The sequence below is a fragment of the Acipenser ruthenus genome, chromosome 6 (genome assembly GCF_902713425.1).
Source record: "Acipenser ruthenus chromosome 6, fAciRut3.2 maternal haplotype, whole genome shotgun sequence".
NCBI lineage: Eukaryota > Metazoa > Chordata > Actinopteri > Acipenseriformes > Acipenseridae > Acipenser > Acipenser ruthenus.
The window spans coordinates 6,090,737-6,117,305 of NC_081194.1; the positions used below are offsets into that span (position 1 = coordinate 6,090,737).

The following is a 26,569-nucleotide window of genomic DNA, read 5'->3' on the forward strand; positions in this document are numbered from 1 at the left end:
TTTTTTTTTGGTTCCTGGGTAGTAAGTGTTATTTCCTAATTGCTTATGCCTCAAAAGTATAGAAAATGGCTATTATTCCCCACAAACTTTGCTTTTGTGACCAGGACAGTGATATTTTGAAATTTACCTATTTTCCAGAACATTCCAGATAGATTCAGTGCTGAGTAAACTTGGAGTAACTTCTAGAACTTTCTAGAACTTTCCAGTAATATAAATAGTAGTATAAATACAGGGGCCTTAAGCCCACCAGTTCAGTTTAGTTCCAGCTGCCTAAGTGGATACATATCTGCATTTTTCTGAGATGGCATCAAGGTCATAGGAGACTTCAAAATGGTGGCATTCCTGATGGGTCTCCAAGGCGGTTTTACCAAGTTTCCCTGCTATCTTTGCCTTTGGGACAGCAGGGACACCAAGGCGCACTACCACAGGCGGGACTGGCCACAGCGGACCGAGTTCTCTGTGGGGAGGAACAACGTCAAGTGGGAGCCACTGGTGGACCCCCGGAAGGTACTGATGCCACCACTGCACATCAAATTGGGCCTTATGAAACAATTTGTCAGAGCTCTAGATAAGGAGTCGGCAGCCTTCAAGTACCTTCAAGACTTCTTCCCTAAGCTGTCTGAGGCAAAGGTCAAAGCCGGTGTCTTCGTCGGACCACAGATAAAGAAGATCCTGGAGTGCAATGAATTCCCCAAGAAGCTCACTAGTAAGGAGAAAGCGGCTTGGAACAGCTTTGTCGCAGTGGTTCGGGGCTTCCTGGGCAATCACAAGGCCGAAAACTATGTGGAGCTGGTTGAGACTGTGCTGAAGAACTACGACACAATGGGCTGTAGGATGTCCCTCAAAGTCCATATCCTTGATGCTCATCTTGATAAATTCAAGGAGAACATGGGAGCGTACTCGGAGGAGCAAGGCGAGCGCTTCCACCAGGACATACTGGACTTTGAATGCCGCTACCAAGGACAGTATAACGAGAACATGATGGGAGACTACATTTGGGGGCTGATTCGTGAAAGTGATTTACAGTATAATCGTAAATCTCGAAAAACTACTCACTTCTAAATCTTTTGTAGTCATTTTTGTATTACTTTAGTATAAATACATGTTAATTTGGATTCATATGTTGTTTTTTTCTGACTTTATGTGAACGAAAAGACACAAATTCTCATTGGAAATAGGTAAATTTCAAAATATCACTGTCCTGGTCACAAAAGCAAAGTTTGTGGGGAATAATAGCCATTTTCTATACTTTTGAGGCATAAGCAATTAGGAAATAACACTTACTACCCAGGAACAAAAATTGTGTTACATAGTGTAATTCCATGCACCCTCATAAGTTTACTACAGTAAATGTGCATTTTCCCCATGATTTTCTCTATTTTCTCTAATACTATGAAATTACCATACCATGGTTTGCCACGTTTTTTTTTAAAATATGTTTTACCATACCTCTCAGGGCTTTACAATGCGTGGCTGCGTTTTCATCGTGTTTTATTATGCTGTCACTATGATAAGCACATGAGTGAGGAAATGTATTTTCATTTTAAAATGATATCTGGTACTATGCCAGGTTTACAGTCAGGTAAACCCTTCTCCTTCCTCATGTCACCTCAGCAATGCTTTTGTGTCAAAGCATGTCACTGGCTGAAAAGCACGTCAGTCATTAGGGGGAAGTAGCTGGTTGGTTAATGAAGAGAAAGAACGGCATTGAAGGGGCGAAGGTGAAAATGAAAATATGTTTGTTATAACATGTGGTTCTTTCAAAACTGCACAGTGACCAGAAGCACACAATGGATAAGCCCTTTAACTAGCAACATATGCTGAGCCCTACATCAGAATGACTCAGGCAGTGCACATAAGATAGTGTTTTTTCCGCATTGCGTTACCAGCAGTATTTATCCTATTACTTAGTTTACATTGTCCTACTAGGAGAACAACAATGCTGAGTCACTCGTGGTGGTAAAGTAATTATGAGCACTGCTTCCCAGCACTTTGTGACAAGCTGCTGTGTACCCCTTCCATTGAGCTTCCATGATTACTGTGATTTTTGGATAACCCCATGGCCACAGCAATTGAAACAGATCTCAATCATACACCTGAAAAGGATCAGCCTGTGCTGGTTTGTGGTGCTGTAGGGTTTCCTGATTCATTTTCCAAGCTCAGTCCACTTGCTTATAAAATACCTTGCAATCTATGAATAGATAAGTGAGCTCTTCAAATCCATGACTCGTTCATCAACAAGCTGTCCCCCAGCACACTGGATCCCTCACATGCCATGACTGGGTGGAATGAAGAACGAATATAGTATGTCACTCAGTCCTTTTGCATTGAGAGTTAACTGGATAACATGTAAGGGCCAACACAGGGTTTGATGGACATCTTGTGGGTTCAAATATTCTTCTTATTTTTTGAAGAGGTGATCAATATCTGCTCAAGGGTACCCAGATATTTAGTGAACAGGGTTTTGATGGGGGAATACACTGGACAAATAAATAATATGGCTAAGTTGTTTTCTTTAATGGTGAACTAGGATAAGAAACGTTTTAGCATTTCCTAAAACAAAAATGCATCAACAGTACTGCTTTCTGACATTCACCTTGGCAGCTAATGACTGTTAATTTCGGTTTGTATCCAGCTTTAAACAGACGACTCCAGCTCCTCTGGTGGACAGGATGGTTCCTTAGAGGCCCCTATTTGTTTTTGAGCTAATGAGGTAACTGATGATAAGACAAGCTGGTTTATTGCAAACCCAACCAGGTGCCATATTCCACACACTGTCATGTGACGATCTGGCAGAAACAGGTGGGGAATTGACCCTGTATGTGCCATTCCAACTCCTTTTTGTCATTCTCCCTATGGGCCAGGTCAGATATTACGGTGTTGTGTGCATAGCTTTATAAGGTATTGTACAGATACTAATATGGTAATATGACAAGAATATATAAGGTCTAACAGAGTTTGGTTGATATACAAAGTAAGTACTGCATCATTCTAAAATTACGTGAGTTGTGTACAGGATCACAAACGACATTTGAACCAAAACAGAAACTAATAGTAAGATTTAAAAACAACCAAAAAACATCAGACTTTAAAGTCGTGCATCCAACCACTCTAATGTGCATCGTATGAAAAGGGGTTTTGTGAAACTTACTTATTTTTAACAAAACCGAATTCCAACAAATGGGCGTGAATACTTACAATCACGTTACTGTTCTAAAATAACCAAGTATTCAATCCATGTTCTAAACTTTTTTTTTTTTTTTTTACTGCTAACCTGTGATACGGCACATGCAGTGTGTTATGCCGTATATAAATTTATGTTGCTCTGTATTTAACACGTTTGGGTCGTGGTGTATTCTTATAGTGTAATTCCAAAAGCGTCTGAATGCCCTGAAAACACAGAGCGAAAGAATCCCGCCTCCTAAAACTTAAATAAAACCCTACGGTGACGTAAAAAGTCAAGTCTGCTTCCTTCATGAGCACTGGTACAAAGTGTAAACAGAAATCTGAGTGTGCCACGGAATAAAGTATCCCGTGTTTGTGTACTTCCCAAACATCTCTTGCTGCGCTGTTCCCTGTTACAGTTTCAAACCATGTATTTTAATATAGTTGTGCGTGGCGGTGTTTGGTAACTTAAGGTTGTTTTCTGTGGAAAACAGAAAAACTCTGTTAAACTCCGCTAGATGCTGTTCTTAAAAGTTGTGCTTGATAGAAACATGGAATATTTCAGCACTACGAAGTCTCGCATGGACATTTGGACGACTTCGTTAATTCTTTACATTATTTGCGGAATTCTGACAGCGGGTAAGATTGCATTTCTTTCTTTCTTTCTTCGTTTTTTAAATACATTTTTACTTTGCTTTGGTTTTCAAGTTTTCGGACTTCTCACATTTGCTGAGACAGCTGTTTAAAGTTCGAGCTAACGCCGGGAGCTGACAAACGTTGATCAAACGAAGTCAAATCGCTGGTTGTTTTACAGACAGGCATTTATTCAGTGCCAAAGTAATGCCAATATTATTTTTTTGTTTTGAACAGATTTGAATCGTACATATTTGCCAAACATGAATGATAATGCATCTGTGAACATTTATTGGGTATATGAATGCATTAATTTATTTTATGTTAACAACTTGCAAACTTTTTATATTTAGCAGTTTTGCAAAGTTTTACTGATTTATTCATTTTTATTGAAATTTTCACATAACTTGCAAAACGGTTCTATTACTAGTTGTTTACTAAATGTTACCAATTGTTAATTTTAGTTTAATACACACTGCTGAAGAAAGTTATTTGGTCATATTGAAACAATGTTGCATCTTGTTTGACTTGCCGTTGTCTCCATTTATTTAAACTCTGCTAAGTCACAAAATAAATAAGCGTTTGTCCTATCAGCAGCTGTTGATTCCATGATTAGACAAATGAGAATGCATTGACATGTTAAAGGATACAGTCTCCGTAACAAATCAAAACTCCAACCCCTATTTAATATGCACTGACTCTCAATGAATGAAACGTGTGTTCAAAAATAGAAATATGTAGGTATTTATGAGCAAAGTTTAGGCGTTTATTCAGTAGTTAAATGCCATTAAGACCAGGGACCAGTCTAGTGGGGAAGTGGGACTGATTCATTCCAGGTTAATATATGAGCCTAATTATACACATCTGTGCTTGTGACTGCTATGGCGTTTTCCTAATTAATCACAGGCCAGATGTGACAGAAGTTGATAGTAAAACAGCACAGCTGTGACAGGCATGTACAAGTCATTTACTCAAACCCCTTCCTGGGACCACATGTTCAGGACCAGCCTGCCCAGGGTTATTGCATTTAAAAACGTGAGACATATTTGATTGTGCAATGGACACTGATTTATGTGAAGAGGATTCCTATTAGTCTCCCTAAACATAGCTTTTGCATGTTGTGAGTCATTAAGGTATGATATATTTGAAAGTGGTACAGTAAAATAATTATCTCGGCTTCCAAGAGTTAATTAACAGTAGATGACTTTTTTAACAGAATTCTTTAAAGCTGCCGCAACATCATAATTCAAATTTAGCATTTTTTAAAAAAAGGTTCACATTCATCAAGGTACAGTTAAGCTGAATTAGTGTTTTGTCTAATTTTACTTTACCAACACAGTCTATAGAGCACACACTTCCAAGGCTGTAGCTTTCACAGCAATGTACTCTCAGAGTTGAAGTGAAATGTTAGGATCAACAGTGTTAAAGCCGCACTCAGATCCAATAGCAGTGAAGACAGGAAGGGAACCTGAATCAGAGTTGATTAGTTAGGGCTATGATTTGACTCCATGTGCACTAAAACAGTTTGGGACTGCTAGCGTACACTGAGTCAAATAGTAACCCTAGGTTCTTCACCTTCCTCACCAGGGCTGTCTCTATGCTATGATAAGCAAAAAAAAAAACAGATTGGAATTTTTCCAGTTAGTCGAGAATTCTGCAGCTGGTTGGCCACTACACGTTTTAATGATTTAAAAAGCGACAGTATTTAGATCTGCCACCATTCAGACCCCAGTGTCTTTACAGTGCGTTCACTGCTGTATTCTATGATTCTCAATAAAAGAAGTATCTGATATAGCATCCACTTTAGAGTATGCCATTTCTAGTTTAGTATAATTAGTGGAACACAAGTGTACATTCCTTTAACCAGTGACGTTGCCCGTCCGTCTCAGATTTTCCTAGAAAAATTCACCTGGGGGTTTTCAGACATGCTGAGTTCAGAAATGATAGCCCTTTTTTTTTTTTTTTTTAAATGTCCCCTTCGACCTGTGCCCTTGCAAAGGTCAACCTAAAGTGAGAAGGGGCCCTTTCCCAGAAAAATCACCCTGGGTGCAATTTAGATGCTACCATCATGTGTAGCACCTTGTTCTACTCGTATTGAATAGGGCTTTTCAGAAAAAAAAAATACTAGGATTGAACGGAATGATCCATTTGCCAAATAAAAATGGAAAGGCTATTAATAGCAACTAGATTTAAAAAGAGGAGGAAAATTAGGAAATCAAATGATTACACAGTTTTCTGCTTGGGAATTGAATGATTTTATCATCAGTACTTTTTGCTTTCGAAAACAAAGCATTTTGAAGGATGAACATATCTGATGGGCATTGTTTCCTGCACAAGCAATATGTTTCCTATGATAACGGTTTATTTTATTAAGTAAGAATTTGTAGAATTTCCATTATGTCCTGTTGTGCATTTTGAGATGACTGCAACAATGCAATACAATGGTTTGTAGGAATGGCTCTTGTCTTTAGTTATTAAGAATGTGGGGAGGGGTTGTGGAGTACTGCTTGGGCAGTGCTTGCTGTCGAGTAATTGTTTTAAATAAATGGACAAACTTCTCTTTCTGAAATCTGTTTGTCCTGTCATGTTGTAATAGTGTACCCTGTGTTTAATTGTTGGAGCAGTTTGTTTCCGCTTACACTAAGTTGTTTATTTTTATGAATGCTTGTGAGGTTTGTAACTTTTGAATGCCTTTCTTGATTGATCTGCAAATGTTTATAATGGTTTCATATTGATAGCGGAAGAAACCAGACTCAGTGTACTGATGTTTAATTCCCTTAAAATATAGACGGGCATTTCTCTATGTGAAATGCATATTTTAAATAATAATTTTACCTAATTTCTCACCTCGAATCCAAGCTATGCCATTGTTGACCGTGGACGGGAGTTCCCGGGGGCAACGCACAATTGGCCAAGCGCTGCCCGGGTGGGATAGGGGTTAGGTCGGTTGGGGAGTCCTTGGCTCACCGCACACCAGCGATCCCTGTGGCTGACCGGGTGCCTGCAGGCTGGCATGTACACAATTCAGAAGTTGGTGCGGGGGTTGCAGCGGTAAGCCAGGTTGAATAATAATTGGACATTCCAAAAATTGGGAGAAAATCAGGGAAAAATTAATAAAAAAAGAATAAAAATAATTGTTAAAAAAAGGAATAATAATAATAATTATAGTGACTGTCAACATGTATTCACTAATAGTTATTCTATTGATTGAGGACATCTTAGGATATGTTTATTTACACTGCAACAATACAAATTGTTTGAGCTGATCACAAGTTAAACCCTGTTGCATATCTCAGTACCCAGTGCAACGTGGACACAAGTACTAGTGGAAAGCTTGCAAAAAGCTTCACTGCTGAAATGGGAAGTGGGAAGACACTTCATGTGGGCTTCTTGAGAGTTATTGGGGGTATCGAGGCCAGGTCACGAGTTGTGGACTCAGCTTGTTGGACTAGTGAAGGCTGTGCTTTTGCTTTATCATGGAATACTACAGCAAACATTTATAGGGCTATTCAGGCAGAATGAAGCAATGCATGGTAATAATCTCAAGGCAGTAATTGGGAGTTTTTCTTATTTCCAGGTATTGCTGAGAAAACCGATGACCCAGCTCTATCGCAGGACATCTCCCATGCTCCTCATATCGAGCCACACCACACTACTGATGCCAATCAACTGGCCACAACCATCAAGCCACTAATAGTGTCCGGAAAGGTCCCAAAGGTTCACCTTAAGCAAGAGGATATCGAAAGACTGAAATTCAAGCCCACTGTGGGAAACATCCATCTCTCCGAGGGGATGGAAGTGAATTTTAATTGTTCCATCGATGTCTACGACGTCTCCTTGGATCTGTACATCCAGTGGTGGAAGGATGGGCAAGAACTGGTCGTCAGCCAGCAAACCAGATTAAATTACTTGCAAGCGATGGACAAAGGGGTGTTAACCACTCTGTCAACCTTAAGGTAATGTCCATCTGTGTTTCATGTAAAGCCAAGTCAGTGGTCAGTGATTGTTATTCTGGCACCCAAAAAAAACTGATGCTGTTACAGTTGGTCCAAACTAAATCTACAAGAAACTGGGTCAAGTAGACAAATGTTTATTTTGCTTACACTGACAAACACATAATTAGACCGATCCTATGCAATTTCTGTCAAGCTAATGCTTTATGAACAAAGTCTCTCTGTAAGTAAATGGCTAGAACAGTTTTTTGTTGTTTGATCTATTTTTCTGTAGCATGAAGAACGTGCAGCGTTCCGACGGTGGGGAATACCGATGCAGAATAAGGGTCAGCAGTACTCTTATAGAGTCCGATCCTATCCTGATCCGAGTCGAAGGTATGTGTCCCGCATGCAGTAAACTTCTAACACTGGAACAATGATTGAACCTGGCTGATCTGGTTTATTGGCACTGATTTCAATATCAGATGGTATCCCTGCTATTTAGGTGATAACATTGTTGCATAGACACCCAGTTGCCGTAGCTTAGTGTTTGTTTTTGCTTTCGCATTCCCTCCCAGTTTCTTGTTTTACTGTATGAATGCAAAGTAATGTAATAAACTCATCTTAAGACCATTTAAAAAGGGCAAGAAAGCATCATTTTCATACCTCTCACTAATCCCTTATCTCAGATAATTTAGTTTTCCATATTGTTTGGTATTTTTTTTACTTCCTGTTCAATGTGTCTTAGGATCAAGATTGGGGGTCCTACTGTAATTCCTGCTGTATAGTGAGTAGACAACTACAGACAAAGTGACAAAGTAACAAAGTAAGGGACTTGTAGAGATAGTTGTCATACTGAAGAAAGGTAAGAAAAAATGGGTAATTCTGGCATATTTATAATGTATGTTACGGGCAAACCCCAAAATATGGCAATCTGCGGATTGCCCGAGCAAAGTCCGAAACGAATCACAAATATCTTTCATTCTGGGTTTTGCCCGGGCAGATCTAGGAGTGCCCAACAATGCCCGGTCAGTCTGAAAAGAATCTGAAAGATCTTTAATTTTATATTTTCAAGGGACAGAGACAGAGCTACGATTGAAGAGCTTGTTTGACCCGTCTACCTGAGCAGCGTCATAGACTCACTCACTCATCTCATTCATAAAAACTACACGGGAAGTCTGGTTTCAGAAAATAGGCATATATTTAAAAATGTATTTAAAAAGTATTTTTATTGACGACATGACTATATAAAATTTGAATACTATATCAGACTAATTTATTTTAAACAAATTATTAAAATCTAGATATGTAAGTACAAACTGTCACTCCACTGAGTACGCTGTCCAACTCTTAGATCGCTTGCATTAACCCTGTCAGACGTGAATCAGCTAATCATTCATGTTCCACCCAGTAACTGCATCCATCTCTCTGATTAGACAGTTCAATACAACTTCTTATTATTAGGCTTCCAAGCTGGCTTGGGAAACCTATTGTTATTGTAAAGATTTTTTTTAATTTTATGTTTATTTATTTATTTATTTATTTATTTATGTATTTATTTATTTAATTTATTATTATTTTTTTATTATTGTCGTTTTTCCTCCCAAAACTTTAGACTGCTCCTGTTCGCACGCGGTGTAACCAATCAACATGAAGCTTGGCAGGTATCATCCTGTGTAGATTACAGTTCAGATGCAAAAAAAAAATTGTGCTCCTGCGTCAACCAAGATGGCGGCCTGATGCATTTTTTGGAAAAACCTTTAAAAATCTTCTTCTTGGGAACTGGTAAACTGATTGATCTGAAACTTTGCATATGTCATCAGCAACCAAACCCTTCTCAAATTGCATAGCATAAGTTGCAGCGATACATTTTACATCAAACTGCTTCTGTTTGAAAACCGTTTAACCAGCTAATTCTAAACTTGGTAGGCGTCATCCAGTGGACAATGGAGTAGGGCAAAATGGTGATTTTTAGTAAAACAAGATGGCGGCCAGACCTATGTTTTGTTCTTAAATTTAAAACCGCTTCAGTTGAACACAGTTTAGGTGATTAACTCCAAAGTTGACAAGCATCATCCTTGTGTCATACAATTGACTTTTTCAAAAATGGTGTTTGTGCGTAAACCAATATGGCCACCTGACGTATTTCTTTAAAAACCTTTCAAAATCTTCGGTCAAAAGTAAAACTAGCTTATAACTCCTTACAGATTGTATATAGGTTAATGGTTACTATAGAACATATTTAGGAACCCATGTATGCTCTCTTCAAAAATTGTCTTAATCGTGACCTTTCCTTAAGGTTAAATGTAAAATTAGCTTATAACTCCTTACAGTGTGTAGATAGGGTTATTGTTACTATGGTGTTTAAAGTTATAAAGCATTGTAAAATAATGAACTAATTTTAATTGAAACTGCTCCATAAAACTGATCTGTTGCTGACACTTGTGCCTTGAAGCCATAAAACTGGCTGCAGTTGTACTTATTATTATTATTATTATTATTATTATTATTATTATTATTATTATTATTATTATTATTATTATTATTTTTTGTTATTACATTATTAAAAATACCGTCCTTTTTATACGCAAGTGTCAATGGGGTTTCTCATGTTCATTTTTGTTCTGATGTTGCAGGTAATGTTGTTTCTAAGTGTGGCGTTGGTTTTATATATATATCTCAATTCCTATCCGGCTGTTGCCAATGGTACTACACAGGTGTCAATGGGGTTTCTCGTGTTAATTCTTTGTTCCGAAGGTCTGCCTGTTACTCAACAGGAATGAAAGAACAGAGGGAGTGATTCGGACTCTGAGAAGCAGTGGACAAAGCTTGAAATTAGCACTGGCAAAGCCTTAAATTATTATTTTTTATTTATTTATTTATTTTTTATTTAAGGCTTTGCCCAAAGTCAGTGGGCAATTTGCGAATTATATATATATATATATATATATATATATATATATATATATATATATATATATATATATATATATATATATATATATAATGAATATGATATATTGTATTTATATTTTTGTTGTTTGTCTGCAGGGCTCCCGGCATTTATCAAGGAACCAGAGTCCCTGAATGTCAGCAGGAACACCCCCTTTAACCTGACTTGCGAGGCCGTGGGTCCTCCTGAGCCAGTAATGATCATCTGGCTTCGCAACAACGTGAGGATCGAGCACAGTATCTCTGTATCTCTCTCATACCTGCCCGTGCAAGGTAAGAGTAGACATTGGAGTAATAGATTTAATACATATCTCATTCAGCTTGAGCATCAGTGGGATTCATAGCTGCTGCCCTTGTTGTCTACCTCACTGGTTGCAGGCTGTACTGGAGGAATGGGTCACACTCCCACCTTACACATCCCGTGGAGTCAGCCCTTCAGGCCATGTTGCTCAAAACAACAAAAAACTGATATTTGAGTCTGTTGTGAAGCATGGATGTATGAAAAGACACTTTCTAGATTGGGAGTCCATTCAGTAAAGTCACAAATGAGGAATTTTCTCCATTAAGGAGCACATTTCCCTTTTTCCCCATTGTTTGGCATTTCTTTTAACAGACCTAGGTTTAACTGTTTTGTGCTCAAGAAAATCTACAAGAGTCCCAACATATCTCCAAACACTTCATCATAAATGATAAGATATACAAGATTACAAGAAAGTGAAGTATGTTTGAATGTTTATGTGTGTTCTTCTAAGGTGAATTTGAAAGTGCTGTTCAGAGTTCAATTGTTGTGGCTTCCGCTCTGGTTGCAGCTGGGAATCATGGCTGCCCTTGATTGAAATGTTGTTGTTGCAGTGAGGGAACGAGCGTGTTTGGGTTTTCTGCATTTGTTGTTTCCATTCTTTGTGTTGTTTTAGTACGTACATTCCTAAGCAGTAAGATGAGTTGATTCTTAATTCAAGTTTTCAGCAGTGCAGATGCAGGCACAGCGAGTTTCCTGCCTTGTAACCTAGTCCTATGATGAGATAAGAGGGGGCCAGTGCCCCATAAATGTTAACACATGTTTGGGCCTGAGAGATCCAAATAGGGAGTGGTGGATCAAAGATGCTGCAGACAAGACTAAGTATTGTGGTAGCCCATTGTGAGATTCCGAATGCCCTTCTCGTTTCAATCTGACATAAAATTTTATACATATAGAGGTTGGTCAAAAAATAAGAAACGCCTTCCACAATACTGTCGGTAGAATCCTGGGCAGACCAGAGTCTGCAAGGTGCTTACGTTCTTCCAAGGGAGATATGTGACAAATTCAGTCCAATTCGAGCACGTGCTGTCAGTCCTCTGTGAGAGTCTCTCAGATCTGCTGTCTACTGATGGAAAAGTTTCTGTGTTTGTTCAGCCCCTGTATATTCATGCTGTAATTATAAGCAGAAGGAAATCAAAGCATTTCAAGCTACAATTTGTTTTGCTCTACAAATAGGTTAATCAGTGTACACCCCACCACCCCTCACCCACCCACTACCATAAAAACAGCTTCTGAACACATGGAACTTTTAGCAGCTCTGAACTTTGTTTATTTCCTCAGGTGTTGCAGGTTTTTGAGGAGGGTTGCAGTGCTGAATTCTGCTGCTCACAGCACTGTGCTGTGTGTGCCAGGGGGAATAGCAGGGAACAAAAACTTCATTCAGCTGCCTGCCCACAACACTGCTCCTTAATTCATGTGGCAGGAGTTATATTCAGTGGAAAATAGCCAAACGCACATAGAGAAACCTAAGGGTGTGTGATGGAAGATAGTGTGATACTCTAGGGTTACAATAATGTAATCAATGGCACTGTTGTCTCACATAGCAGCTATTAGAAATGGCCAAATAACAAAAACTATGATCATTGTTTGCACATTTTTTAATCCTAATGCTGGATAAAATACTAAAACCCACCAGTTGTCCTTGTATTAGCTGTGTTATGTTATGAAATAGCTCCTGTAAGGATAGTGGTGCTATTATTAATATGGGTGTACTTGACCAGTTTATCAAGTCCTTAATACTGAGGAGTCCAAAAGTTCCACACCAGGTCTTTATTTCTGTATTTTTCTTTCCACTAAACATAAATGACTGTCCCCACACTTCAGCTGTTTTATGTCTTCATCATTATAACACGTGGTTTCTTCTCAAAGTGTTTCTACGACCTGTATAACTATAATGCACCAGGTTTGACACACTGGCAGCAGTGTGGAGTAGTGGTTAGGGCTCTGGACTCTTGACCGGAGGGTTGTGGGTTCAATCCCCAGTGGGGGACACTGCTGTTGTACCCTTGAGCAAGGTACTTTACCTAGATTGCTCCAGTAAAAACCCAACTGTATAAATGGGTAATTGTATGTAAAAATAATGTGATATCTGTATAATGTGAAATAATGTATAATGTGATATCTTGTAACAATTGTAAGTCGCCCTGGATAAGGGCGTCTGCTAAGAAATAAATAATAATAATAATAATAAAGAATGAATTACGGTGGTATGTAACTTACCACTGTGCAGCTTGGGGGTGGGGGAGGTGGGGGTGGAATGTGATTCTTGATACAGGGAGGTACACTTGAGGTAAGAGAAATACATACAAGTAAAGGAAATGTGGTTCAATAATGCTGAACTAGGAAGGATTATGTGCTCCCCTGCCTTGGGGCTTCCAGTGAAGGATTGTAATAGATACTGGGACAGATTTACTAAGGTTTTTTTTTTTTTTTTCCAGTGCAAATAAGAAAACTGCTAATGTTTCAAAACTAGACCTGAAAACTCTGAATGTTATTTTAATGGTTTCTACACACACCAGTGTTGTGAAAGGTTCTGAAACTTGCAGGTTTTTAAAAAAAAATTCACTCACTTGTTTTTAGCATAGCAAAAGCTTAGTAAATTTGGCCTGTTGTTGTCTATTCCCTTGTACCTACCAAAACATGTTCCTGATAGCCACAAATCAGGCCTGAAGATTGAAATATAGACTTATTTCATGAAGAATCCAATATGATGCTTTAGTTAAGATTTATTGCTGATAAAAGTGATGAATGCTTTAAAAAAACAAATTGGCACGGAGCTGCTTAATACCTTTACAAAGTTCTTAAGAGTTGCTTACATAGTGGGAACTTTTCTTCAGGCCAGTTTACTTTTTGGCTGATTTTATAATGAAACCTTGTGAATCAACATCTTGTGGTTCCTCTGTGTTTATAGTGCAAATAAACAAACTCTGTTTTTATTTGTTTGCTAATGTGCTTCCAGAAACCAGAGGGTGGACTGAATCCAACTTGTGTAACAAAAGTTGCTTCCCAACTTCCATTTAAAAGGGAAACTGAAGCCTTGTTTCATACTTCAAAGTTGTCACTGCCAAGTCAAGTTCGTGATGCCAATAAGAGTGCACCACATTATTGGAGATCTGTGACGCAGCCCTGTATATTTGAACGGATCTCAAACCACAGGGCCTCATGCAGTTCTGGAGTAGAAGCTGTTGTTGATTTTGAGGCCAGCACCAGATTCAAACATGTGTCTTTATGACTGGGTAGCAATCCGGACCAGCTCCCAGTGTTTCATTTTGAAAGAAGACAAAATCATGTTAATGTTACAAAATGTGAAACAACCCCCCCTGAGTGCTGAAGAGAACTGGACTTATTTTATTGAGTTGTTTGGTTCTAATTTTTCAGAAGTTAATAGGTGTTTTACTGCTTTAAAAAAAAATAGCAGGGAACTAAAGACTGGAGTGAATGCACTGAAAGTATGGCCCTAATAGACTAAATGTTTGTCATTGAATTTTAGAATGTCTTTAGTATTACTACATTTACCACCATTGAGTGTTCTCTTGTGATTCAGAGCCATATAAAAAATAATTTTCTACAGTGCTAACTGTATGCTGTTTTTTTTCTCTAAAAGAATAAAACATAATTAATTTTGCGAGCTCCTATAATATATGCACCCTACTTGTTTTTTACTAGTTATGTAACATTATTATTATTATTATTATTATTATTATTATTATTATTATTATTATTATTATTAACAAGCCAGATGTTTTCCTAAATGACTGACATGCTTTTCCCCCTGACATATTATTATTTCCCCCTGATTTATTTATTTTTTTTACAAAAAAGTCATATTTTGGCCCTTTTTCTGTTGCTCTGAATTGTGGTATGAACTTTTTGTAGTACTGTAGAAAGATGTTTTCCTTAATGTCAAGCTAAAGATAAAGCCTTTCAATCTATATATAAAAAAAAAACAGAAAATGGCTATTATTATTATTATTATTATTATTATTATTATTATTATTATTATTATTATTATTATTATTATTATTAACAAGCCAGGTGTTTTCCTAAATGACTGACATGCTTTCCCCCTGATTTATTTATTTATTTTTTACAAAAAAGTCATATTTTGGCCCTTTTTCTGTTGCTCTGAATTGTGGTATGAACTTTTTGTAGTACTGTAGAAAGATGTTTTCCTTAATGTCAAGCTAAAGATAAAGCCTTTCAATCTATATATATATAAAAAAACAGAAAATGGCTATTATTATTATTATTATTATTATTATTATTATTATTATTATTATTATTATTATTATTAATCAAAACATACTTTTACAGTTCCTCCCAAAAGTTCCTGAAATCTCAACTCAGCATAAAGTACCAATTCCTATTTTCTGAAAAAAACAAACAAACAACCCAAAAAAACTGTTCACTAGCACTTCAGGGTGAAAAGTTCAAGTCCTTTTTGAGCATTCTTTTCTTTCTGTTTTTGTGTTCTGTCAGATTGAGCATTCCGGAAGAGGGTTATTTCAGAGGGGGAGGTGGGCTTGTTTACATAGGGCTTTAGAGATTTAGGGCACAGTGTATTTGATTGATCAGCAATGCTGGAAGGAGCAGCCAAAACTAAATGCAAAGATTCACATGCAAATACAGCACCACAGTAGACAACATCTGCTGCTGCTTCTTTATCTGCTTTTTAAAAAGAGAATAGTCATTATTGATAGCGCAGGTTTTCTTCTTACCTTGTGGGGTGTTGGCAAAGTGTTTGCTGTCCAGGGACAACTGTTGTCTTAAGTTACCAGTGATATCTGGTGTTCTTCAGGGGTCTGTTTTGGGCCCTTTGTTGTTTAATTTGTATGTTACTGATTTGGCAAATATATGAATGTACCAGCATTATTATGTTTGCAGTTTTATACATTATATATTTGTGTATTGTATGTATACGTGTGTGTATATGTGTGTTTTTATTGGTATTGCTTGGATGTATAATTGTTGTATTGTTTATTATTGAGTATGGTCTACTTAGGTCTCTCATTGTATTAGTGCTGTACTATTGAGATTTACCTGTGCTGGCCCTGTGGGCACAAAGTGAATAAACTAAAGTACATGGTTTTAGTAAAGCAAACTTGGTACACCATAATACACACATTTATACAGCTTGCATTGCTAATCTTTTCTCTCCATTGTAATGCTTAACGTGCATGCATTGTATTGTATTGTCTTGTATAACTGTGGAGATACATAAAGTCCCCCTATAACATTTAAATCCTGAATTTTAAGGTTTTACAATGAAGTTTACTCTTGATGCCACTGCATCGTGATATCAAACCTTCATTGATGCAAATGCCGCCTCTGCAAATGAGAGCTTCCAGTGTGGGATACATTTCTGTGTCTGGTAACGAGCAGAGAGGAGGCAGTTCAGTGAGAACAATAAGACCTGTATAATCTCTTTCTCGGAGCTGAGTGTTACGTACGACCTCATGTGAGCATCGAGGTGGAATGGAAGCAGCAGTCTGTGCTCCCCACAGTGAACTGGATGGGTTTGGATAGCCAAAAGAGGGGCATTCAGAAAAGGGAATCTGCTGCCCAAACTGTAGCTCAGCAGCCTCAAGGGAAACTCAAAGTATTGTGCAGCTGAAATACAAACAATTCATTTCATATTCTGTGGACTTAACATTCAAAGAGAATGGCTATCCAAGTATGTATTTGACATTACAAATCACATATCAGAAATCAACCAATCGCAGTGAAGTATTTGCCACAATTCCAGCCCTGTGTACTGATGTCATCCCGTACATAGAACATTCACAATTCAGTGCACTTGAGCTGCTGTGATTGTATAGTTTTTAAATAATATTCCAACACAATGCTGTTCTTTTTTTTTGTTTTCATTTGTTTTATTTCATCCTGCCCTCGTCAGCCAGGAGCTAATCCTCGACTGCAGTGAAAGGGTTTTGTACGTGTTTGTGACTCTGGCAGTGGCTTTGTGTCATGAACTTTACACTGAAAATAACTGAAATGATTAGAGCAGTCTCTGATTGGAGCATGCAGTTCTTGGTACTTAAAGGTGAATTTGTGCATGCAGTTCTAGGTTAGACAGACTAGGCAAATATAATAGGATTTTCTTGTAAATCAGATATGCGGTCAATTATATCAACTGCACATATAATAGAATGTTGTCTGCCCAAGTAGTTGTTAATGTCCCCCACAGTAAACGGTTTTACAGTGTTGGCATGTCGGAGAGGCACAATGGCTCCAGCACTCCAGTGGCTATTCTCCTCTTTACTAGACAGGGGGATTTTTGCTTTCAAAACTTCTTCAGGTTTGAAACTTTGGACATTTTAAAGGGTTTTAAAAGCAAGCACTAACTCCTCAGTGTTAGTTTTGCTAACCCTTCCTCACAAAAAGTATCCCGCCCTTGTGAATACCAGTGATTTGCAGAAGTGAAACAGCAAAGGGCATTTGAAGGTCTGTTCTATACATGCTGCTTTTTCCCATTCCTTATTTGCAGAGCGGCATTCTGATTGCAGAAGTTGCCATTAGGAACTGTTAAAACGAAAAAGTGCTTGATGTGGGCTCAGGGTTAAGTTTCATTGTTTGCTAAATTAGGATCATATATTTCTACCTATCATGTATAAACTTATAATAGTTTATTTTATGTCTAATTTGTAACCCAAGTTCCAACAAAAGTTCATCCTTGTGGTTCAATTTACAGTTTTGATCTGATCATGAATTGGCAGCAGTGTGGAGTAGTGGTTAGGGCTTTGGACTCTTGACCGGAGGGTTGTGGGTTCAATCCCCGGTGGGGGGACACTGCTGCTGTACCCTTGAGCATGGTACTTTACCTAAATTGCTCCAGTAAAAAAACTGAACTGTATAAATGGGTAATCGTATGTAAAAAAATAATATGATATCTTGTAACAATTGTAAGTCGCCCTGGATAAGGGCGTCTGCTAAGAAATAAATATATAATAATAATGAATTGTGACTGATTGACAGCTGTTGAATGTACTGGCAAACAGTCCCCTTTGCAAGCTGCATTAGAAAAAAAACGACAGAGTGGATTATTGACTTTGCTTTTGTCCCGTGACTGTACTGTAGGTTCGCTCAGTGGGTCTGTAATCTGAATTTACCTTGCTATGACCAAAAAAAGAAAATTCTGAGTAGGCTATACATTATTTTATATGCAGTCATTTACTGAGAGGTTCTGATAAATGATTTGGCTAATAAAGAAACAAGTTCTTCCTTAAAGACCAATGGGGGAATTCTGCCTACACATAAACACTTTCATTTGCTGCCAGATTTTAGTTTTTATTGAAACCGAGATTGAAACCTGCTGTAACAAGGTTACCAGTAAAATTCAAAATTCAGGCAGCCTAATGTTATCCAAGCAAAAAACACTTTTTTAAATAAATATATATATATATAATTTAAAATCCCAGTTCCATTAATGAGAAATGTGGAAAAATATTTTACTTTTAGCTGTTTTTAACATAATTCCAAAGCAGAAGTTGTTATTTTCAAATGTCAGCAAAATAGGGTGCAGGTTAAAGTTGTAGGATACAAATCTGTTCAGCGGGATAAATTACATAAGGTTTAGTGTTTGTAACTATGATATCATAATGCTTATGTCTGAATCATGAGCAGCGGTACTGTTTAAATATTATAACTAGGAACAAACCTGCCATTTTACTTTTTTTTTTCAAATATAAAAATACACTAAAAAGACTTGAACGCATTTAGAGATTCACAAAGTCCCCTTCCTTTAATCACACAAATGATGCAGCTATTCAGATCCGCCACTGTTAGGAATAGACTTCAGTATCTGATAATCACAGGGAGAGTGTCACACTCCTGCTGCTCATTGAAATGTGATTCTGCTTGTTCTTTCTGTGTAAACTGCAACATGTGATCGAAATCTTTCCCCTCTCTCTTTAGGTATAAACGAGCCTGTGAAGTATAGTTGTGAAGCCCATAATAATAAGGGAGTGTCCACATCCAATGAAGCACACATTAATATTAAAGGTTTGTGCGAGACAGTGTTTCTCTTGATAAGATCCACATGTTAATCAACTTCTGTTCGTCAATGAGAGATCTATAAACATTTTAATAGCGTGTCATTTAATGCAGAAGCTCCATCCCCACCGACTGATCTACACGTTACTAACCGATCAGCTCACAGCATATCTCTGATGTGGATTCCTGGGCATGATGGGTTTTCTCCTCTCAGCGTCTGCCAGATTTCTGTAAGTAAATGTGTTTGTATTAGTATTTGAAAGAAGATATTCTCCTTTTGCCTCCAGCTCGTTCTCTTATTCCTATTATTATCGAAGATATTTAAGATGAGTAAATCCAGTGGATCCAGTATCTGAATACCAGGAATGTCGTGCTCTGTTTCTAGGGATTATATTGACCTGTATTGGAATGGATTCATGCACACATGTGATTCATGAAGAATGCCGGTGAGATCTTTAAATCCACAGTGGACAAGCTAGCATAGCAGTCCTTTACTGGCACCATGCTGGAGTATGGTTTGAGCTCTGGTTTAGAACGAAGAGTGAATCCCTAGTTGGCCTCTTTCTTCAGTCTCTTATTTTCCATGGAATTCCCCCATCCAAGTATTAACCAGGCCCAGCCCTGCTTAGCTACTGAGATAGGACAATATCAAGCTTTGTATTTAACTTCAGTAGGCAGTAGGCCATAGGCTCTACTGCTCTGCACAGTTCTATTAAGGCAAAGTATCTCAATTTGTGCATGTGGTTTACTGTATTCCACTCAGCAGTATTTCCAATTGTATTACCTTGCAAGTAGGATTATTGTTCTTGTTGTTGTTTTTCCAGATGTATTTTATATTTTGTTTTAGCAAAGTGTATTGACAAGCAAGCAGAAAGTGAGAGAAACACAACAATTTAACTGTATAAATCACTTGGTTACATTAGTGTTCCAAGCAGTCTTCTTGGTATTTAAACTATAACAATGGACATTATGTAATAATTACACTTTAAAATTCCAACAAAAATATTTGCAGATATTTACATAGATTTAAACCCTGTCAATTCTATTCATTTTTTCTAGGTAATACAGAGTGTGATGGGCAAAACCAACAATGCCAGTTCCCAGGGTCGTTTCAACGTCACAGTGCCGCCTTATCAGAATGACATCACTCTGCTGAAAGCTATGACATCATACAACATAAGCATGTCTTGTATGAATGAGATTGGATGGTCTAGGCCCAGCTATTGGATACAAACTAATACCACTGAAGGGGGTAAGAATGCTGATCATTTTTTATGTTTGTTTAATGTCAGTAATATTACAACAGCTACTTTTGGTGCATTGAAATTTCCTGTAGTTCCAAAGAGTTTGTTTAACTGATATTGCTCTGCATAAAACGTTTCAAGAACCTTTGTATCCTGAAATAAAGGAAATAACACTGTGCTCAGAGCATGCCTCTCCTGGGTGTGCTGGGCTACAGCTTCCTTTATATTATTGAGAGGCCCAGTCTTTTAGTTTCGTTGTACTTATCATGTTCCCTTAGGTAAAATTTCAACACATGCCCTGTACATTTTGGTACATTTACCGTCATATTGCCACTAAATACTGGAAGTTATTAGAGGTTGCATTCACACAAAATTCTGTACCCAGCAAATTAATAAAATGCAAATGCAGCAATACATTTCCAAAAAGCAGATGCATCCAGCCAGTCAGTGGGTTATGTCATAATGGGGGACTTTTTGGTTTCTAGATGATAAAGACAACTTTGAGATATGGGCTTCATAGTCACTACGCAACTATTCACTGATTGTGTAGATCATGTTCAATCTTGGGTATATCGTACAAGGAGAAATAACTGTTTGTTTGTAATTTCACAAAGCTGCCACACTGTCAAAGCCTGTAGCTTGAAGACGTTTTTCAGTTCATATTTGCTGGGTTATATATAAACGCTCCATGGTAAATGTATTGGTGACTGTGACAATGACCTCTGACCTATGATGTCTGTCATATGGAAATCATGTGACTTTTTTTTTTTTAGGTTTCTGCTGTACGAAGACAGGACAGTTATTGCCTTTACATTTGGTACACTGCTGTATTCTATGACTGTCCAGTCATACATTAACCTAAATGGCTGCCAGTTGTGCAGAACTGTAGATTACAGAATACAACACTTTTTTTACATTGAGTTTCTTGCAAGTCTCTAAAAGGTATAAATAAGATTATAGCATCTTGAAAAAGTCTAAACAGTGTTTAGTATTGCATATACATCAATTTGGCCCAATAGTGATATAAAAAGTAGTGAGAGCGAGGAGATCCTGTAATCAGCCGCTGACTCTGACTCACTATCTCCTTTCCTCAGATTTAGATGTTCTGGCTCTGGCAGTGTAGTCAGCTTATACTGGCTGCTGTGGCACTGTACACTTCCTTCTCTTGAAAAAGCTACATTCTACCAAGGTTAATCCCAGTGACTTTAACCAAATAGAGACATCCCTGAATCACAATGGCAGCAAACATGAATACAGAAGTGTTTTCTTGTCTTATCCCATTAAATGCTGATGACCTAGGCCATTCCCTGCCTGGCACCACTTTTAAATCTGTCACCAAATCCTTGCTACATAATAGCTCCTAAACTTTTAGCTAATTTCCCAATATTGTCATCTTTGTTTCTTTATATATATACACAGTGCTCCGTCGCTATAACGCGGGTTCTGGGGGACACACGATATGAACGTTATAACTGAAGAGCGTTGTAAACGGGGGAGGGGGTGGGGGGCGCCGCATGACACATAATAACACATATCTGACTAAAATACAAAATAAAATGACTCCCTCTCTATAATGCACATATAGTGAAGCAACAATGTAACTTTCCGTGAATTAACCTTGCATAAAGCACCATGTAATCAATTCCCATTCGTGGATCATTTTAATTAGCAGTTTTTAAACTATAAATAGCCTGGCTAATTGGCGGTCGGGAGTTCAGTTCGAAGCGACAGACGAGCAAACCAAGTGCGAGAAGGAGAGCGGGTCGGGAGAGGGGAAGAGGGAATGGGCTCGCCCCAGGTTCGGCTGCCGGAGCGGGGCTGAAGTGAAGCTAAAGCGTCTCGTCTCCCGGAGAAAGCTGCAGCTCCTCTCGCGCAAAAAAGTAAATACATTAGGAAAGATAACCACATAATAGGCCTAATATTTATTTAGTTATAAAACAAATGCTGAATAAGATGTCTGTGTTATAAAGTGCCAGCACAGCTTTTCTTCAGTTCAGATACTGTATCAAAAGGGAGAGACAGAAACAGAAGTTAGACTGAGAAGTTACAGTTTGAACAACACCGGTACTGTATTTACTGTAAAAATATTGCATGAATCACTAGTATAGGGAATTGGGGAACATGCTGTAGGAGCGTTATATCCGAGGCGTGTTATAATCGAGAGCCTAATAGCGAGGGAGCACTGTATATAGACATACATACATACATACATACATACATACATACATACATACATACATACATATATATAAGTTGCAGACAGAAGTTTTTGGGCAATTAAGAAAAATGAGAAAAACCACAAAGTGATTTCTATCATTTGTAATTGTTCGTTGAAAGATATAAATTAATAATAAAACAACAAATTATTACATAACATGCATAAAATGAAAAATAACATGCAAAAACTAATTTCATACTTTGACAAAAGTATTTGGCAACCCTTACATTGGTATTTTGTGTGCCCACCCTTTGCTTCCTTTACAGCTTGCAGTCATTTTTTGTATTTTGAAACCAGTTCCTGGCATCTTTCCGGAGATATTTTTTGCCCATTCTTCAACACATACAGCTTTGAGTTCTGCAATCGACTTTGGTTTCCTTTTTGCAACAGCAGCCTTCAGGTCAATCCACAACATCTCGATGGGGACTGAGTCTGGGGACTGAGATGGCCAATCCATAACTGTAATCTTCTTTTTTTTTCAGAAATTCCTTTGTAGACTTTGCAGAATGCTTAGGGTCAGTATCCTGCTGGAATACAAACTTTCTAGCACTGGGTAACAAATGAGAGTGCAAAATGTCTCGATATTTTGCAGCATTCATTGATATTTCTACAATACAAAGGTCGCCAGTGCCTGAGGAAGACAAAACAAGCCCATACCATCACACAACCTGTATTTTAACATGCCATAACTCTCTGTTTTCCAGTCCCCTCTGCAGCCCCTGGGAGTGTTTCAGTTGCTCTTAACGGGTCCAGTTTGATAGTGAAATGGGAGAGCCCTGCAGAGGAGCAGATGAATGGCATTCTGAGTGAATACGAGGTGCTCATCAATGAGGAGGGACGAGAACACCCTGTAAGTACCAACACGCATCACACCGTCTCTGCTTTAATGCACCCAAGAAATCAACTAAAAGCCATGTTATTCCAGTGTTTGAGTGCAGGGTCTTGCTATTATACTCCACTAGGTGTGGGTGTTTTAAATATTAGCGTCTATACTGTCCCATACAATTAAGGAATATTCAGAATTGTGTATGTTGAGAGGATAAATCCCCACATTCTATTAAAATGCCTAACACTCCTTTAGTCATTGTAATGAAAACCAGGTATCACTTGAGGTTGGAATGTGTTTGAGTGCCTTTACACATGAATGGAGAAGTGTATTTACTGTCTAGTATGCTTCACCTCTGTTGTTGTTGTCGTGTTTTCTTTTGTGGTTTTTTTTTTGGTAGACTATTCTTCTGAGAATGTCTTCTTATGACTGCTGTCCTTCTCAGTATTGCAAGTGTGGAAAATAGAATTGCTGACTCATATGTTCCCCACATGCAGTGTCATAGTTCAACTTCCTTCTATTATTTGTACTGGTGTGACCAGTGATCACTTCTGAAAGCCTTACTAGACTGTAGGTTCTGGGAACAAATGTATCCAGTAGTTTACTTTCTGAGTCGGCGGTCCGCTTTGTATGGGATTCAAACCAATGCTGTTTGATTAGCATACTAGTAAATATTGGTCATTCTCATTTGGGTCCTTAATTTTCACAACTGTTTATTGAGATGTAGGGGAGTCAGAGTGTTTACTGCATAGTAGCTGCACCCATACATCTCGGATAACATTTAAAAATGATCACTTTATAGTTACTTACTTGCTGTATTGGACTTTCACCCTCTACGAGGGTGGAGGCTGTACATTACGGTCTATGTGAAAGGTTATTAAAACACACAAGCAACACTGCAGTTTTCTTATCTGTATCAAGTGAAGTAACCCTAGATCCATAAAATAGCATGATGCTCATAAATATTTATATAGTGAGTGTGCAACAATAAACTAGGAGCTAGCACTCTGAAATCTAACTTTAACCCTTTAGAATGATCTTATGGATTCCCAGAACAGGGATGGAAATGATGAAGCAGAAACTGGGAGCTTAATTGGACACACTCGGCTTGTTATCCACACACAGCGTTTATTGTAGCTCATAGGATAAACCTGGAATGGATCATAATGATCTGGTCTTTTTCATCCCTGTTTGACTGCGTGCCAGTGCTTGCGTCTTTTTTGCTGGTTACAAGCACAATGTTCAGGGAAGAAGAATCATGACCAGCACATGAATGAGCTGTTGTGGAAATGAGTCAGACCGCAAAATCAGCAAAGATAACTGCAATATTTAAAAAGTCAGACAAGTTAATCAATAAAACCCATTGGTGTTAAACAAAGTACAATATAGGCCCATTGCTTTAGAGGACTAATGTGTGAAATAACCTTTGTTAGGGAGTGCATGCTATTGGCAGAATGGGTAATTCTCATATTTCCCTGGCATTAGAGGTTGTTATTATTATTATTATTATTATTATTATTATTATTATTATTATTATTATTATTATTTATTTCTTAGCAGACGCCCTTATCCAGGGCGACTTACAATCGCAAGCAAATACATTTCAAGTGTTACAATACAAGTAATACAATAAGAGCAAGAAATACAATAATTTTTGTTCAAGTGTGACAAACCACAATTCAATAATACAGCAGATAATAGTGATAGTTACATCAGGATATGATTAAATAGTGATAGTTACATCAGGATATGATTGAGTACAAAATACTACAGGTTAAACACTTGGCAGATTACAGTATTCTGAAGTACAGGATTAAATGCAGTAAAATAGGGGGCAGATAAGAGCAAAATAAAGCACATTTAAGTGAAGGGTGATAGTGTCCCAGGATACAACAGGGGAGTTCTACAGGTGCTCTTTGAAGAGGTGGGTCTTAAGGAGGCGCGGGAATGTGGTCAGGGACTGGGCAGTCCTGACATCTGTAGGAAGGTCATTCCACCACTGCGGAGCAAGGGTGAAGAAGGAGCGGGCTCTGGAGGCAGTGGAGCATAGCGGAGGTAGAGCCAGTCTTCTAGTGCAGGCGGAGCGGAGAGGTCGAGTGGGGGTGTAGGGAGAGATGAGGGTCTGGAGGTAGCTGGGTGCAGTCTGGTCTGGTTATTGTATTACTATATTCCACCTGGATCACCCAATAAAAGGTATTCCATCTTGGGAGGCATTTCCTTATTTAAAAACAGTATGCAGTCCTGTGGGAGGGTGGGGGAATTCACAGGACACAACACAGTAAGTTGTGTTTTTAAACACCCCACAGGGGTGTACTTTATTAGTTCCGCCACAAGGTGGCGCTGGGCTGCTGGGTTACTCCAGTAACAACGATGATAAAGGAGTTACTGGGTGCATCAAAATAATATCACGAACAAAAGGTGAAAGCAAAAAGGAAAATAAAACACAATAACAAAACTACAAATAAAAGGTGCTGCTTTTGTAGCGTCCCCCACCGTCGCTAATCATACGGCTCGGGTCTTCAGCCTATGCTCTGTTATTCCTCTTCCATACAGTACTGGTGGGGTAGCCCAGGGTTTCCCCGCTAACTAATCGCATCCCCCTTGGGGCTGTCGATAACAATAAATATAATAATATTAATAATGTCCGTTCAGGCTGTTCTTAAGATATTTTAACATTTTGTAATTTCACTACCAGAGTAGCAGCAGAGAAACAACCTCACCCCCCCCCCCCCCCCCCCCCCCTTGTTGTGGTACAAAAGCTTCCCTCAGACCCTGTAGAAAGTAAATTGGAGAATTCAAAACCTGGGTTGTGCTTTGATTAGCAGTTTATAAAGCTTTTGTTCTAAAGATTATGGATGCCATTTCATGTTGAGCACTTGTTTTTGTCTGAAACACAGAAAACCTGGTGGGATGTACAAATTTTTTTTTTTCAGTAGAATCAAAGCCTTTAGTTCAGGTCATTTCAATGGCTGACTGTAAAGTCATCCTGCAGGCGCACTGAGCTGACTAAACATCATTTTTGTGTGTTTTTACATGCCTGCCAGCTGGCAGAATACGCGCCGATCGAAAAACAAATACATTATGCCAAAGTCGTCATGCACGACATAAAGGCCCAATGTTTTCATTTTTCTTACGCCAAAGGCTAGGGATACCCCCTCAGGCAATAACTGTGATACAATAGAATGTTGTCCAGCTTCCTTCTGAAGTGGTACATTTCCTTTTGCGGAAGCTGACCCCACCATGACAGTTTTTAGACAAGGTCAGCTGACTCCTATGCTACCGAATGGAAAATAAAAAAAACAATGGACT

General features: G+C 38.2%; 1 protein-coding gene across 3 annotated transcripts in view; it reads left to right on the forward strand.

Moving 5' to 3' along the window:
• The first annotated feature begins 2,717 nt into the window (after positions 1-2,717).
• The window catches only part of LOC117410659 (tyrosine-protein kinase Mer-like), a 32,708-nt gene continuing 8,856 nt past the window's right edge, over positions 2,718-26,569 (forward strand). The window contains exons 1-8 of one of the 3 annotated variants that reach the window (XM_059024853.1): positions 2,718-2,802; positions 7,376-7,754; positions 8,026-8,126; positions 10,782-10,955; positions 18,895-18,981; positions 19,087-19,202; positions 20,032-20,224; positions 23,139-23,284. In XM_059024853.1, coding sequence (XP_058880836.1) covers positions 2,721-2,802; positions 7,376-7,754; positions 8,026-8,126; positions 10,782-10,955; positions 18,895-18,981; positions 19,087-19,202; positions 20,032-20,224; positions 23,139-23,284 — 1,278 coding nt within the window. In that variant the 5' untranslated portion in view covers positions 2,718-2,720. Of the gene's footprint in view, positions 2,803-3,430; positions 3,805-6,705; positions 6,850-7,375; positions 7,755-8,025; positions 8,127-10,781; positions 10,956-18,894; positions 18,982-19,086; positions 19,203-20,031; positions 20,225-23,138; positions 23,285-26,569 lie in introns of those variants that run through there. The other 2 variants (XM_034017375.3, XM_059024854.1) reach the window with 2 other exon arrangements.